This window comes from Eleutherodactylus coqui, chromosome 3 (genome assembly GCF_035609145.1).
Source record: "Eleutherodactylus coqui strain aEleCoq1 chromosome 3, aEleCoq1.hap1, whole genome shotgun sequence".
Lineage (NCBI taxonomy): Eukaryota > Metazoa > Chordata > Amphibia > Anura > Eleutherodactylidae > Eleutherodactylus > Eleutherodactylus coqui.
In genome coordinates, this window is record NC_089839.1 from 295,843,979 (window position 1) to 295,861,780 (window position 17,802).

The following is a 17,802-nucleotide window of genomic DNA, read 5'->3' on the forward strand; positions in this document are numbered from 1 at the left end:
CATCAGTGCAGCAACTGGCAAGAGGTGGAGGCATCGGGGCAGCGACTTGCACGGGGTTGAGGCATCGGGGCAGCGACTTGCACGGGGTGAAGGCATCAGGGCAGTGACTGGCACAGGTGGAGGCATCGGGGCAGCGACTGGCAAAAGGTGGAGGCATCGGGGCAGCGACTGGCATGGGGTGGAGGCACTGGGGCAGCGACTGGCTCGGGCTGGAGGCTTCGTTGAATGGATCAGAGCAACAATAAAAGTGTTTTCTGCTTCCACAGTAAGGAAAGGGCGGATTCCGGAGATGTTGGGCTGTAGGTGACACAAGGGAACAAGTGAGTAGGGAGTGAAGGAAGGATTGGAGTCGGACACGACCCGGGACAGCAGGTGGCTGCCGAGGAGTTATGTTGGCACCACAGGCTGAGATGAGAATATCCCTTTTAGGTTGGTTAGTAGACGGTACAAGCATATTTGCTGCCCTCAGAGTTATTTCGGCGGCTGCACATGTGAACACATTTCCCTTCATGTCACTTTCTGGTTTGTACGATGTTCCCTGCTGTGTCTTCCAATAAATGGCAGCAGGGGGGCGCTCAGAACTCATGTGCCAGCGGCGCGGTCGCGGACAGCTGGTAAATAACAGCACCGACTGCTGGAAATAATTGTCCGTTTATCTCATTTGTCGTCTGTCCAGTTCGCTTCCATAAGAAGCAGATGTTGAATGAAACACATTTGTCGTTTAGGGGTCTGGGAAAGCTGAGTGAGCGCTTTGTGGGGCTGTACTGGCTGATGGGGTTTATTTCTGGGTGCAGGGGTTAAAGTATAATTAAACTTTTTAAAAACTTTTGATGTGATGATGACATATCAGAAGTATTGATCAGTGGGGTCCGGGCGCTGAGACCCCCACCAATCCCTGCAGAGAACAAGCAGGAGTAATTACTGTGACATGGCAGAAGTTTTTAAAAAGTTTAGTTACTCTTTTTAATATATCCTTATGGAGTCCCAATTGTATGACCTCCAGCATGGCTGCCGTTTATTCCTTACAGTGATTCTCACTCAGCTCTCCTACAGTCCTGATCTACAATCATCTGTCATACATAACAGGAATACTAATGGCTGCTAGCTATGATCCCTTAATGGCAAAGGTGCCTAGATCTATAGTTATATAAGAGCAGGGAAGGTGTTTTCCTGCATAATTAGACAGTCAGGCACCTGGGAAAGTTGGGTGACCGTTACTCAGGGCCAATATTATAGACCAGGGTTTGTCCCCCAGCTTTCCCGGAGTTCTAAACAGCAAATATGAAGATGCTATGCAGTGATATTTAAAAGGGGGTTTATCATTGTAAAGCAAATTTGCCATTCAGGATCCTGGGAGAGTTGTGTGGAGATAGATATAGCCAAGAAAGTGGCCTGGAGAGGATGATTTAAAGCAGGATAGGACCGGGGATACTTGCTTGATTGTTGGGGGTCCGACTGCTAAGATCTCTCACTGATCTCAAGATTTCGCCCCAGATGCATCCTCCTGGTTTGACAAGTGTGCCACCATTCCATTGCGCTTGAACTTGCCCATTGAAGTGAATAGAGCGGACGATCATGTGTGTCCACCACTATCAGAACGGCAAGATACGTTGGGGGTAAAACTTTGGGATTGGTGTGGAGCCCAGCGGTCAAACCCCCACGATCAGCAATCTATCCCCTACCTTGTGGATAGGGAATACCTTCCTGAGATGGGAATACCCCTTTAAAGGGGTTGTACCAAGTTATCCACACAAAAGGCGATAACTTTATGATGGGTGAGGCTCTGACCGCTGGGACCCCATCAATCTCAAGAATCGGAATCTAGTCCCTGCATGAATAGAGCAGTAGTCGCTCACTGCACATCCACCCCTTCATTCAATCGGGGACCCCTGCCTATGGATAGGGTATAACGTATTGTGGTGAGAATACCCCTTTAAGGATTTTTCAGCTGTTTTTTGCCCAAATAGTCCATAATTGGCCATTTTATAAGGGAAATTGTGTGTGTTCCCCGATGAATTGCATGACAGACGCCGACCACGCCGCCTCATTGTGTCATTGAAGTCTCTTTACGTTCCGTCTCTCCGCTGAGTATTGAGAGCGCGGCAGATTATCTCCGGCGCCCAACAATAAAACCAATTATTCCCCTTTTCTGTCCCTATGACAGAATACATTGCCGGGCGCAGCGGATTTTTCCAAGCGCAGCAAATCTGCCGTCCTCCATTTTAATTTCTTCTCAAAGATAAAATGACATTGACAGCTTCGTATGGAATCGCCTTTCAAGGGTCTCCACCAGTTCGGGGGCTCAAGCGGCTCCCGACCCCTCCCCACCCCCCATCCCTGCAGGCTGCAGAACAGATAGGACATTTCTAATAGAAGGGAGATTAAAGTCCAGGATTTGCTGAGCTGTCACCTTCTAGATTCCATGTATTTTCTTGTTACTTTCTTGCAGCTGATGGAGGAGTTTAAGGATGTCTTGCTTCCCGCGAAGGATGAGCGTTATCGGCTGGTGCAGACAATTGTAGATCACCTTATCGCCTGCAACCACGACTTACCCGAGATCTCCAAGATGCAGTGGAGCGTCCATGTAGTGGACCAGCCGGAGGTCGTCAATGCCTTCGTGATGCAGGTGAGACGCGGACTCCCTTAAAGCAGTAGTGCCGCAAAACTACAACTCCCAGCATGCCTTGGCTGTCTGGGCTTGCTGGGAACTGTAGTTTTTCAACAGGTGGAGAGTTGTATATTGGAAACCACTGCGTTGGGGCGTATGGAAGTAATAAAGAGCGGACCCTGGTCTGAATGTGGTTGGATGATGGACACATCCTACAGACGTAGCAGTGCTAACGCCGCTTGTATTAGAGCGCTACCAAGAAATGGTAGCACAGCTTGATGCAGCTACGTTAATTGCGTAGTATGGCTGGCATTCAAACTGAATGGTAGTGGCCGCTGATATGGAAATAATGTAGCGGCGCATGGCAGGCCGTTGTAGAAATGTAGCGCAACATCCTTCAAGGACGATGCTGCTACATCTGTATTACACAGGAATAGGTTGGATATCCACAGACCTGCGATCCATCACGGAAATCAATTGTGAATGGCCGTGGAAGATCGTGGATGCATGCGATGTACGCGTACGCACAATGTATCATCTGCACGAAGGAAAACTCGCAAGCAAGGAATGATATTAGAAGATCGAATTTTCTCTCTCTTGTGTCCAGCCAGGCTTTTCTATATATTTTCTAAATAATTGCTAGTTCCGAGCGATTCCGCCACTCATAAGCAATCTTCATTATGTATGGGCTGCGGGACGCATGCATCCATTGACTTCAATAGAGGCCGTCCACACGGATTTGGCGCTAAAATACGGCATGCTGTGAATTTTCTTCCACTCATAGAATTCGTATGAGTGTGAATGAAAAGGCGAAAATACATGTCTCTCAATGCCTGCAGTTTACAGCGGTCTTACGTGCGGATGGCGAACGCGGAATCCGCAATTCAAATCCGTTTGTGTGGGACCGGCCTTTGATTGTTTTACTAAATATACTCCAGTCACATCCAGAGCTGTGTGCAGTTTTTCTAGTTTCTAGTTCTTCACCTCTGTGTTCTCATCTGCACCCCTGGCATCTTAGCGGAGTTCCATCAGGAGCAGTAGTCTGTCCAGGCATGCTGGGAGTAGTAGTTTGCCCACAGCTAGAAAGCTACAGGTTGCAGACTACGGCCTAGGAGGGATTTAAAGGGATATTTTGGGACTAAACTATTGATGACGAGATGAGCGAGTAGTGCCTTAGTCGAGTATCTGCCTGCTCGTCTCTAAAGATTCGGGTGCCGGCAGGGGGCGGGGAGCTCTCCCCTGCTCACTCCCGCAATTCACCTGTCACCCGCATCGGCAGCCGAATCAATAGAGACGAGCGGGCAGATACTCGACTAAGGCACTACTCGCTCGAGTAGTTAGCCTTAGCGAGTATGCTCGCTCATCTCCATTGATGACCTCTTCCCAGGATTGGTCATCAGAAGTTGATTGGCAGTGGTCAGGATCCTCAACAAGCAGCTGATGGAAGAGGTAGCAGTGCTTGGGTGAGCGCTTCTCAGGGCTGTTATGTCACGTTCATTGGTCACGTGGCCGAAGAGCAGCTCAGTCCTATTTAAGCAAATGGTATTGATTTGACATACCAGGCACAACCATTATACAATGCACACCCAAGTGCCACTGTCACTTCAATCAGCTGATTGATGGGGGTCCTGGGCAGCGAACCCCGCAGCTCAACTATCCTCAGGATAGGTCAATAATAGTTTAATGCCTAAAAAACCCTTTATTCCGCGAGACATCTTCAAGTAGAACTCGAGTGGTGACCAATATGACCCCTTGTACTAAATGTGTGATGTTCGGGCAGGCAAGTGTAGAATAGAACATTTTTAGATTACTTCTCAAAGTGAACTTGAGGTTCCAACAAGTTGTCTAAAATCCATCAGTTTCTCCTTTTTCTCTCATTTGCTGCTGTTTTCACCCCATTTCATGTTTTTAAGTTTTGATCTTCAGGTGACCGTTCTCATTTTTCTGTTACTCTGCTGTTAGCAATCCACTTACAGGCAGGGAACGTGTGGCAAGACTAGAATTCTGCCAGTAGTTCACTGTCCTGTACTTCCTTTCTCTCACTTCCCATGCTGCATTGCACTTTCTCTGGTCCAGTCAGCAGGGAGGCAGTATCTGAATGCCCACTGCTCTGCTCTCCCAGGACAATCAGGCATTTAGAGACATTCTGGCCATATGGTTAGTAAGCCCGCTATAAAGTACACATATCACATACTGTAACAGCCGCAGAGGCAGTGATCGCAGACACAGAAGACCTGTTACAACCAATTACAGCACAGCTTTCATTTTGTAATGTGCTCCTAGAAAGTGAAAGCTATTGGCAACACAGACAGTCTTACTTTTAGATAGTTTTCATAAATCTGCCCCACTGTGTCTACAGATCTGTCAACCTGTTTGTGCATGGAGCGGCTTGTGAATATAGCCCCTCCCCCACAGCTGAGAAAACGGCATGGAGGCTCTAGTACCCTATTGGGCCGCCTCTAGCTTGGATACAAGATGTGATACAGGTAGGCATGGAGGCTCTAGTACCCTGTTGTACCACCTCTAGCTTGGATACAAGATGTGATATGGGTGGGCATGGAGACTCTAGTACCCTGTTGTACCGCCTCTAGCTTGGATACAAGATGTGATACAGACGAGTATGGAGGCTCTAGCACCCTGTTGGGCCGCCTCTAGCTTAGATACAAGATGTGATACAGGTAGGCATGGAGGCTCTAGTACCCTGTTGTACCACCTCTAGCTTGGATACAAGATGTGATATGGGTGGGCAAGGAGACTCTAGTACCCTGTTGTACCGCCTCTAGCTTGGATACAAGATGTGATGCAGACGAGTAGGGAGGCTCTAGTACCCTGTTGGGCCGCCTCTAGCTTGGATACAAGATGTGATACAGGTAGGCATGGAGGCTCTAGTACCCTGTTGTACCACCTCTAGCTTGGATACAAGATGTGATATGAGTGGGCATGGAGACTCTAGTACCCTGTTGTACCGCCTCTAGCTTGGATACAAAATGTGATACAGGTAGGCATGGAGGCTCTAGTACTCTGTTGTACCACCTCTAGCTTGGATACAAGATGTGATACCGATGGGCATGGAGGCTCTAGTACCCTGTTGTACCACCTCTAGCTTGGATACAAAATGGAATACAAGATGTGATACAGGGGCAAACTAAACCTGGATTTATCGCTGAAGACAACCTGGTTCCACACTGTAGCAGTCCAGTTCACGTCATTGTTGCAGACGAAGGCGATGGTGGGTCTTAAAGGCTGTACATGTAATGGGTGCTGTGAGACCAAATGTCCTTCAGCTGAGCACCTGGAAATGGTTGAGAAAAACATAGGGGCCTGTAATGATGGCGCCACCTGTCTTTAGATTCTATACAATCAAACAGTTGTAACTGCTCGTGCATGTTGGACGATCAGACGTTCCACACTACTGGTGGTCTGTCGGGGGGTCCTAAGCCTGGTCACTTTGTGTGCCCTCACACATCCACTGGTCCCAACACCTCCTAACAGTCTGGTCAGACACTCCTCTCTACTGGTGGTCTGTAGGGGGCGTCCTGAGCCCGGTCTCCTTGTGTGCCCTCACACATCCACTGGTCCCAACACCTCCTAACAGTCTGGTCAGACGCTCCTCTCTACTGGTGGTCTGTCGGGGGTCCTGAGCCCAGTCTCCTTGTGTGCCCTCACACATCCACTGGTCCCAACACCTCCTAACAGTCTGGTCAGACGCTCCTCTCTACTGGTGGTCTGTCGGGGGTCCTGAGCCCAGTCTCCTTGTGTGCCCTCACACATCCACCGGTCCCAACACCTCCTAACAGTCTTGTCAGAACGGCCCGTGGGGGACAATTCATGGATACGACCATCCAGCTTCTCACATCCCAATAATGTGCTATTAAATGTAGTGCAGCCAAGATGGCCGCCCCTGTAGTCACATACAGACAGAAAAAAAATTTCTTCACTCAGAAAATAAAAGCAGATGATAAAAATGGAAAGTGTTTCTTTAGCTGATTTTAATAAACGAAAAAATACAGATTTTCTCCCTTTAACTCAGCGCTAAATCCAGTGTATGACTGTTTTATAATATATGTCATGACATTTTAATGCGGCCTCTTCCTGATGCAACATGCGCCTCCCACTATAAATTCATGCCCTACTTCAGGGCTTACTCATGCAGATGTAGATCGTCCGCCCCATTGATTTCTGTTGGGCCGCTCACACCTGCATTTTGTTTTTTCAGGCACTTATTACACTTTGGGTGAAAAAAACGCAGCATGTCATATCTAGGCGCACATTACAACCCATTACAGGCATTGGGGATTTAACATACGCAGCAGATATGCATGCGCTTCGTACTACGTATTTTCCGCACATAGAGCCACATAATAGGCTGAAATATAATATGAAACAGCTCGGATTGGGTGAAAACGTGTGTATCTGGGTAAAGAACTGGCTCTGAGATAGAAAGCAGAGGGGGGTAATAAATGGTTCGTACTCTGATTGGACCACAGTCGCTAGTGGGGGCCACAGAGTTCAGTATTAGGCCCCACTCTGTTCAATATATTTATCAATGACCTGATAGAGGGGCTGCACAGCAAAATATCAATATTTACAGATGACACAAAATTATACAATATTATCAATACAGCGGAGGACAATGTACGACTACTAACGGACCTGGATAAGCTGGGGGCTTGGGCAGGAAAATGGCAAATTAAGTTCAATGTGGATAAATATAAGGTTCTGCACATGGGCAGGAGGAACGGATGTCCCCAATATTCAATTAACCCTTTCCAATCCAATTTGTATCCTGGTTTTCCTGAAGAACTTACTCCTTTTCTGCCATTATACAATAGCGCTATATCCTGGCTAAAGCCAGTACTGCATGAGGGGACACGTTGGATAGGCTCCGACAGCAGAGAGGCTGGCAGTATACAGTAAGAGAACCCCGATGGATTTCTTCCAACATCGGAGCTGTACAGCCTTAAATCATAATGTCTTTAGACGTCAGACAGTGGATTGGAAAGGGTTAATGGAGTACCGCTAGGAAAAAGTGATATGGAAAAAGACCTGGGGGTACTAGTGGATTGTAGACTAAACTGGAGTAACCAATGCCAGTCAGCTGCTGCAAAAGCTAATAAAGTCTTGGGGTGCATTAAGAGAGGTATAGGGGCGAGGGATGAGAACATTATCCTCCCACTATATAAGGCACTTGTCAGACCCCATATGGAATACTGCGTACAATTCTGGTCACCGGTGCTCAGGAAAGATGTTACAGTGCTGGAGGGGGTTCAAATAAGGGCAACTAAACTATTACATGGAATGAGAGGACTGGAATACCCAGAGAGGCATCAAAACTGGGCTTATTTACCCTGGAAAAAAGACGGCTAAGGGGCGATCAAATAACCATGTATAAGTACATGAGGGACAATACAAGGATCTCTCCCAGGATCTGTTTATACCGAAGACTGCGACGGTAACAAGAGGACATCCTCTACGTCTAGAAGAGAGCAGGTTTCATCACCAACACAGAAAAGGGTTCTTTACTGTAAGAGCAGTGAGACTGTGGAACTCTCTGCCTGAGGACGTGGTGATGGCAAAATCCATAGAGGAGCTTAAGAGGGGACTAGATGTCTTTCTGGAGAGGAAGGATATTATAGGTTATAAATCTTAGGTTAATTGTTAATCCGGGTATACAGGCAGGTAGGAACTATTAGGGGTTGATCCAGGGAACAGTCTGATTGCCATTAGGGAGTCGGGAAGGAATTTTTCCCCCAAAAGGGCTAATTGGCTTCTGCCTCTTGTTTTTTTTTTTGCCTTCCTCTGGATCAACAACACAGTAGGATAGACAGGCTGGACTAGATGCACAATGTCTTCATTCGGCCTTACATACTATGTTACATACGCCCGTGTCAGCGAGTCCTTAGAGGGAGGTTGTGCTCGGACTTTTGCACTGAACATCTTCTATGTAACCGAAAGGGTTTCTTTTGAACAAAACAAAGCCGAGACTTTCCCCCCTTAAAGTTTATTGTATGCCAAAAAAATGGCGATGGATGAGGTTAGCGGCTTCATTGAGGATCAGAGAAAGCGGTCACTGAAGCAGAGAGGGAACGACTGATAGAATCTTAATTCCTGAAGCAGCGGAGGGGTAAGATGGTGTAATTAGTTTTTCTGCACATACAGGTTATTTCTGAGCCGTTCCACGTCCGCAGGCACAGATTACTTCGACGAAGCAAGACTTGGGCATCAGTCACTTAGGGAGAAATCCTTAATTTTGCACCTGTTAAATGTCCCCCAAAATGAAAAAAATGGAGGGTCATGTTTGTATGGAATTAATGCAAGTAGCTCATCCTACCCCTCGCCAGCTACATGTAACCACTTCACCATCTGATTGCTGCTATCTATTGTCCAACATATCCATTATATTGTTCTGAGCAAGAAATCTTCTGGTTCTCCTGCAGAATGGTCAGGTGTTCGTGTTCACGGGAATGCTGAATGCAGTGGCGGACAATCACCAGCTCTCCTTTATTTTGGGTCATGAGCTTGCACACGCCATTCTGCAGCATACGGTGAGTATAGAGGTGGAAGAGGGTTTATTTTGTATATACAACATCTTAATTCACCATCTTTATTCACACCCACTGTGCCGTTACACATTTTGTTGATTTCTGCATTCATATGTACAAGAATATAACTACTATAATACTGCCTCCTATGTACAAGAATATAACTACTATAATACTGCCTCCTATGTACAAGAATATAACTACTATAATACTGCCCCCTATGTACAAGAATATAACTACTATAATACTGCCTCCTATGTACAAGAATATAACTACTATAATACTGCCCCCTATGTACAAGAATATAACTACTATAATACTGCCTCCTATGTACAAGAATATAACTAATATAATACTGCCTCCTGTGTACAAGAATATGACTACTATAATACTGCCTCCGATGTATAAAAATATAACTACTATAATACTGCCTCCTATGTACAAGAATATAACTATTATAATACTGCCCCCTATGTACAAGAATATAACTACTATAATACTGTCCCTATGTACAAGAATATAACTACTATAATACTGCCCCTATGTACAAGAATATAACTACTATAATACTGATCCCTATGCACAAGAATATAACTGCTATAATACTACCTCCTATGTACAAGAATATAACTACTATAATACCGACCCCTATGTACAAGAATATAACTACTCTAATACTGCCCCCTATGTACAAGAATATAACTACTGTAATACTGCCCCTATATACAAGAATATAACTACTATAATACTGCCCCTATGTACAAGAATATAACTACTATAATACTGCCCCTATGTACAAGAATATAACTACTATAATACTGCCCCCTATGTACAAGAATATAACTACTATAATACTGCCCCCTATGTACAAGAATATAACTACTATAATACTGCCTCCTATGTACAAGAATATAACTACTATAATACTGCCCCCTATGTACAAGAATATAACTACTATAATACTGCTCCTATGTACAAGAATATAACTACTATAATACTGCTCCTATGTACAAGAATATAACTACTATAATACTGCCTCCTATGTACAAGAATATAACTACTATAATACTGCCCCCTATGTACAAGAATATAACTACTATAATACTACTCCTATGTACAAGAATATAACTACTATAATACTGCTCCTATGTAGAAGAACATAACTACTATAATACTGCCTCCTATGTACAAGAATATAACTAGTATAATACTGCCTCCTATGTACAAGAACATAACTACTATAATACTGCCTCCTATGTACAAGAATATAACTACTATAATACTGTCCTCTATGTACAAGAATATAACTACTATAATACTACCTCCTATGTACAAGAATATAAAAACTATAATACTGTCCTCTATGTACAAGAATATAAATACTATAATACTGTCCTCTATGTACAAGAATATAAATACTATAATACTGTCCTCTATGTACAAGAATATAAATACTATAATACTGTCCTCTATGTACAAGAATATAACTACTATAATACTGCCTCCTATGTACAAGAATATAACTACTATAATATTGCCCGCTATGTACAAGAATATAACTACTATAATACTGCCCCTATGTACAAGAATATAACTACTATAATACTGCTACTATGTACAAGAATATAACTACTATAATACTGCCTCCTATGTACAAGAACATAAGTACTATAATACTGCCCCCTGTCTACAAGAATATAACTACTATAATACTGCTCCTATGTACAAGAATATACAGTAACTACTATAATACTGCTCCCTATGTACAAGAATATAACTACTATAATACTGTCCCTATGTACAAGAATATAACTACTATAATACTGCTCCCTATGTACAAGAATATAACTACTATAATACTGCCCCTATATACAAGAATATAACTACTATAATTCTGCCCCCTATGTACAAGAATATAACTACTATAATACTGCCTCCTATGTACAAGAATATAACTATTATAATACTGCTCCTATGTACAAGAATATAACTACTATAGTATTGCCCCCTATGTACAAGAATATAACTACTATAATACTACTCCTATGTACAAGAATATAACTACTATAATACTGCTCCCTATGTACAAGAATATAACTACTATAATACTGCCTCCTATGTACAAGAATATAACTATTATAATACTGCTCCTATGTACAAGAATATAACTACTATAGTATTGCCCCCTATGTACAAGAATATAACTACTATAATACTACTCCTATGTACAAGAATATAACTACTATAATACTGCCTCCTATGTACAAGAATATAACTACTATAATACTGCTCCTATGTACAAGAATATAACTACTATAATACTGCCCCCTATGTACAAGAATATAACTTCTATAATACTGCCCCTATGTACAAGAATATAACTACTATAATACTGCTCCTATGTACAAGAATATAACTACTATAATACTGCCTCCTATGTACAAGAAGATAACTACTATAATACTGCCCCCTGTCTACAAGAATATAACTACTATAATACTGCTCCTATGTACAAGAATATACAGTAACTACTATAATACTGCTCCCTATGTACAAGAATATAACTACTATAATACTGTCCCTATGTACAAGAATATAACTACTATAATACTGCTCCCTATGTACAAGAATATAACTACTATAATACTGCCCCTATATACAAGAATATAACTACTATAATACTGCCCCCTATGTACAAGAATACAACTACTATAATACTGCCCCCTATGTACAAGAATATAACTACTGTAATACTGCCCCTATATACAAGAATATAACTACTATAATACTGCCCCTATGTACAAGAATATAACTACTATAATACTGCCCCTATGTACAAGAATATAACTACTATAATACTGCCCCCTATGTACAAGAATATAACTACTATAATACTGCCCCCTATGTACAAGAATATAACTACTATAATACTGCCTCCTATGTACAAGAAGATAACTACTATAATACTGCCCCCTGTCTACAAGAATATAACTACTATAATACTGCTCCTATGTACAAGAATATACAGTAACTACTATAATACTGCTCCCTATGTACAAGAATATAACTACTATAATACTGTCCCTATGTACAAGAATATAACTACTATAATACTGCTCCCTATGTACAAGAATATAACTACTATAATACTGCCCCTATATACAAGAATATAACTACTATAATACTGCTCCCTATGTACAAGAATATAACTACTATAATACTGCCTCCTATGTACAAGAATATAACTATTATAATACTGCTCCTATGTACAAGAATATAACTACTATAGTATTGCCCCCTATGTACAAGAATATAACTACTATAATACTACTCCTATGTACAAGAATATAACTACTATAATACTGCTCCCTATGTACAAGAATATAACTTCTATAATACTGCTCCTATGTACAAGAATATAACTACTATAATACTGCCCCCTATGTACAAGAATATAACTACTATAATACTGCCCCTATGTACAAGAATATAACTACTATAATACTGCCCCCTATGTACAAGAATATAACTTCTATAATACTGCTCCTATGTACAAGAATATAACTACTATAATACTGCTCCCTATGTACAAGAATATAACTACTATAATACTGCCTCCTATGTACAAGAATATAACTATTATAATACTGCTCCTATGTACAAGAATATAACTACTATAGTATTGCCCCCTATGTACAAGAATATAACTACTATAATACTACTCCTATGTACAAGAATATAACTACTATAATACTGCTCCTATGTACAAGAATATAACTACTATAATACTGCCCCCTATGTACAAGAATATAACTACTATAATACTGCTCCTATGTACAAGAATATAACTACTATAATACTGCCCCCTATGCACAAGAATATAACTACTGTAATACTGCTCCTATGTACAAGAATATAACTACTATAATACTGCCCCCTATGTACAAGAATATAACTACTATAATACTGCCTCCTATGTACAAGAATACAACAACTATAATACTGCCCCTATGTACAAGAATATAACTACTATAATACTGCCCCCTATGTACAAGAATATAACTACTATAATACTACTCCTTTGTACAAGAATATAACTACTATAATACTGCTCCCCTATGTACAAGAATATAACTACTATAATACTGCTCCTATGTACAAGAATATAACTACTATAATACTGCCCCCTATGTACAAGAATATAACTACTATAATACTGCTCCTATGTACAAGAATATAACTACTATAATACTGCCCCCTATGCACAAGAATATAACTACTGTAATACTGCTCCTATGTACAAGAATATAACTACTATAATACTGCCCCCTATGTACAAGAATATAACTACTATAAAACTGCCTCCTATGTACAAGAATACAACTACTATAATACTGCCCCTATGTACAAGAATATAACTACTATAATACTGCCCCCTATGTACAAGAATATAACTACTATAATACTGCCTCCTATGTACAAGAATATAACTACTATAATACTGCCCCCCTATGTACAAGAATATAACTACTATAATACTGCCCCCCTATGTACAAGAATATAACTACTATAATACTGCCCCCTATGTACAAGAATATAACTACTATAATACTACTCCTATGTACAAGAATATAACTACTATAATACTGCCTCCTATGTACAAGAATATAACTACTATAATACTGCTCCCCTATGTACAAGAATATAACTACTATAATACTGCTCCTATGTACAAGAATATAACTACTATAATACTGCTCCTATGTACAAGAATATAACTACTATAATACTGCCCCCTATGCACAAGAATATAACTACTATAATACTGCTCCTATGTACAAGAATATAACTACTATAATACTGCCCCCTATGTACAAGAATATAACTACTATAATACTGCCTCCTATGTACAAGAATACAACTACTATAATACTGCCCCTATGTACAAGAATATAACTACTATAATACTGCCCCCTATGTACAAGAATATAACTACTATAATACTGCCTCCTATGTACAAGAATACAACTACTATAATACTGCCTCCTATGTACAAGAATATAACTACTATAATACTGCCCCCTATGTACAAGAATATAACTTCTATAATACTGCCCTCTATGTACAAGAATATAACTACTATAATACTGCCTCCTATGTACAAGAATATACCTACTATAATACTACCTCCTATGTACAAGAATATAAATACTATAATACTGCCTCCTATGTACAAGAATATAACTACTATAATACTGCCTCCTATGTACAAGAATATAACTACTATAATACTGCCCCCTATGTACAAGAATATAACTACTATAATACTGCCCCCTATGTACAAGAATATAACTACTATAATGCTGCCTCCTATGTACAAGAATATAACTACTATAATACTGCCTCCTATATACAAGAATATAACTACTATAATACTGCCCCCTATGTACAAGAATACATCTCTCCAGCCTTTCTGTCTTACATTGCTGTGGGTTACACTGGAGCAGAATATTCTGCACTATTAATGTATGCAGTTTTGTTCTCATTACAAACGGCTTCCTCACTTGCGGCTGCTCCGGTGATCGCTGTTGTGTGCGGAGCTGCTGGCGATGGGGGTTGGGATTGGCTGGAGTGCGGAGTCTTTATGTCGGCAGCAGTGATAAACCCTAATTGGATCATTTTATAGTAATGGTGTATTTTCTTGCTGTCTGGCTGAGGCGAGTGGTAAATTATAAAGCTGCTCTGGATCAATATTTGTGAATTCGTCTTTCGGGGATGAGGGATCTGAGCGGGGAATATCGGATGGGGCGTTGAGCATTATACTTTATGCATCAGTAGGTATTTATGTCGAATTGATGAACATTTTAGTGACGGAAGTTATTGCAAAGGAAACATCGCCCGCCACAAATCCAGAGATATGAGATGAGCTCTGCTGCCACGTCAATACATTATATTATGGGAGTTCTATTATACCAGCAGAATAGTGAGTGCAGCTCTGGAGTATAATACAGGATGTAACTCAGGATCAGTACAGGATAAGTAATGTATGTACACAGTGACTCCACCAGCAGAATAGTGAGTGCAGCTCTGGAGTATAATACAGGATGTAACTCAGGAGCAGTACAGGATAAGTATTGTATGTACACAGTGACTATACCAGCAGAATAGTGAGAGCAGCTCTGGAGTATAATACAGGATGTAACTCAGGATCAGCACAGGATAAGTAATGTATGTCCACAGTGACTATACCAGCAGAATAGTGAGTGCAGCTCTGGCGTATAATACAGGATGTAACTCAGGAGCAGTACAGAATAAGTAATGTATGTACACAGTGACTCCACCAGCAGAATAGTGAGTGCAGCTCTGCAGTATAATACAGGATGTAACTCAGGGTCAGTATAGGATAAATAATGTATGTACACACTGACTCCACCAGCAGAATAGTGAGTGCAGCTCTGGAGTATATAATACAGGATGTAACTCAGGATCAATACAGGATAAGTAATGTATGTCCACAGTGACTCCACCAGCAGAATAGTGAGTGCAGCTCTGGGGTATAATACAGGATGTAACTCAGGAGCAGTACAGGATAAGTAATGTATGTCCACAGTGACTCCACCAGCAGAATAGTGAGTGCAGCTCTGGAGTATAATACAGGATGTAACTCAGGAGCAGTACAGAATAAGTAATGTATGTCCACAGTGACTATACCAGCAGAATAGTGAGTGCAGCTCTGGAGTATAATACAGGATGTAACTCAGGATCAGTACAGAATAAGTAATGTATGTACACAGTGGCTCCACCAGCAGAATAGTGAGTGCAGCTCTGGAGTATAATATAGGATGTAACTCGGGATCAGTACAGGATAAGTAATGTATGAACACAGTGATTCCACCAGCAGAATAGTGAGTACAGCTCTGGAGTATAATACAGGATGTAACTCAGGATCAGTACAGGATAAGTAATGTATGAACACAGTGACTCCACCAGCAGAATAGTGAGTGCAGCTCTGGAGTATAATACAGAATATAATAATTCAAGACCGTTGTTTGCCTGCATATAAGTATACATTATATTTTACATATAAGCCAGCGTTGATGCTCCTACTGTTGTATGTGTATCATTCTTTTATCACTCATGTCTCGTCTCTGATTCCTGCAGGCGGAGAAGGCCAGTGTCACCCATTTCCTAGACTTCCTCTTCCTCATTTCATTAGCCATGATTTGGGCTATCTGCCCTATGGACAGCTTGGCCATTGTCGGTCAGTGGGTTCAATCCAGACTACGAGAGGTGAGGAGAAGGAGCTAAAGCCACATATCCGTCCATAGGAAATACAAGTGTCTTACGTCTGAAGCTACTTTTGCGGATCGCCACCAATCAGATTTTAGGTGTTTTAGGTTTTACTAGTCCTTCAATATAGCCCTATGCTTCCACAGTTTAGTGCATGGCAGAGATTGTCCTGTATAGCTAGTTTGTAAGGAAAGTAATTACAAGGTCTGGAGGGAAGTTACTTTTTAGGGCCACTTGGGGGAGCAGCTTGTCTATCAGTCATCAGTTAATCCAGTATATCAGCTGCTGCAGGGTATAATACAAAGCAGGTTATGATAAGTAAGGGATTGGATGAGGCTTTCTATACAGGGGCGTTCAGGGAGAATTCTTTTATTTACCCCTATATTTATGAAGAATTACAGAGCGTTAGAATTCTAAGCCTTGCAAAGCCGCCATCCATGCAGCACACATAGGGTTAAAGTATCGCTGAATGCAAGCATTGCAGTGACGGCTTCAGCCTTTACATGGCTCTTCTGCTTGTCAGTGGGTCTGACAACCCATCCTGACCCAATTCTCACAACTTTGGGTTTGCTGCTGTTGTCCTTGGCCCAGACAATTGCTTTACAGCCTGGACTGATACATTGTAACAAGCCGTCCGGAGAGAGATGTATATTTGTACGCACACTGTGTGGCCTCATGTCCACGGGGAAAATCAAGCCCGCCGCGGATTCTCCATGCAGAATCCCGCAGAGGGTCCCTCCTTTCCCGCGGACATAAGGCTGAAAATAAGAATAAGCTCACCTGTCCGGACGCTGCGGATCTTCCCTCCGTCGCGACCGGATCTTCTTTTTTCGGCCTGGCCTTTTTTCGCGCGCATGCGCCGGGCACATCCGCCGGGCTGATGAAAGAGGATCCGGCCGCGACAGAGGGAAGATCCGCAGTGTCCGGACAGGTGAGTTTTAATTCTGGTACGGGTGTTCCACGGATCCGGACGGTTTCCATAGGCTTCAATAGAAGCCTGCGGGAGACCCGCACTAAAGTGGAGCATGTCGCGTTTTTTTTCCCGCACGCGGATCCGCGCCTGAAGGGAGAAATGACATCCGCAGGTATTTAACTACCTGCGGGTGTTCAATGCATCCCTATGGGGCGCGAATCCACGTGCGGGAAAAACGCTGCAGATTTTAAATATGAATAATCGCGTGGACATGAGGCCTTATGCCCACGGCCATGATGGACTCTGCCAGGGGAATACCACAGCAGAGTCTGTCACGGCGCCCCCCCAAAGAACCCATACTCACCTCCGAATCTGCTGTGTGAGTCCCGTATGACGCGCCGGCAGTGTTAGGTGACGCGGTGGACGGGGAAGCGTATTCACGCTATACT

At 42.2% G+C, this 17,802-nt stretch overlaps 1 protein-coding gene across 1 annotated transcript in view; it reads left to right on the forward strand.

The window, feature by feature from the left end:
• Positions 1–17,802, forward strand: part of OMA1 (OMA1 zinc metallopeptidase) — a 66,011-nt gene that overhangs the window by 12,626 nt on the left and 35,583 nt on the right. Inside the window, exons 4-6 of the mRNA XM_066597763.1 lie at positions 2,450–2,626; positions 9,046–9,153; positions 16,312–16,440. Of these exons, the coding sequence (XP_066453860.1) occupies positions 2,450–2,626; positions 9,046–9,153; positions 16,312–16,440 (414 nt within the window). The remainder of the gene's footprint in view (positions 1–2,449; positions 2,627–9,045; positions 9,154–16,311; positions 16,441–17,802) is intronic.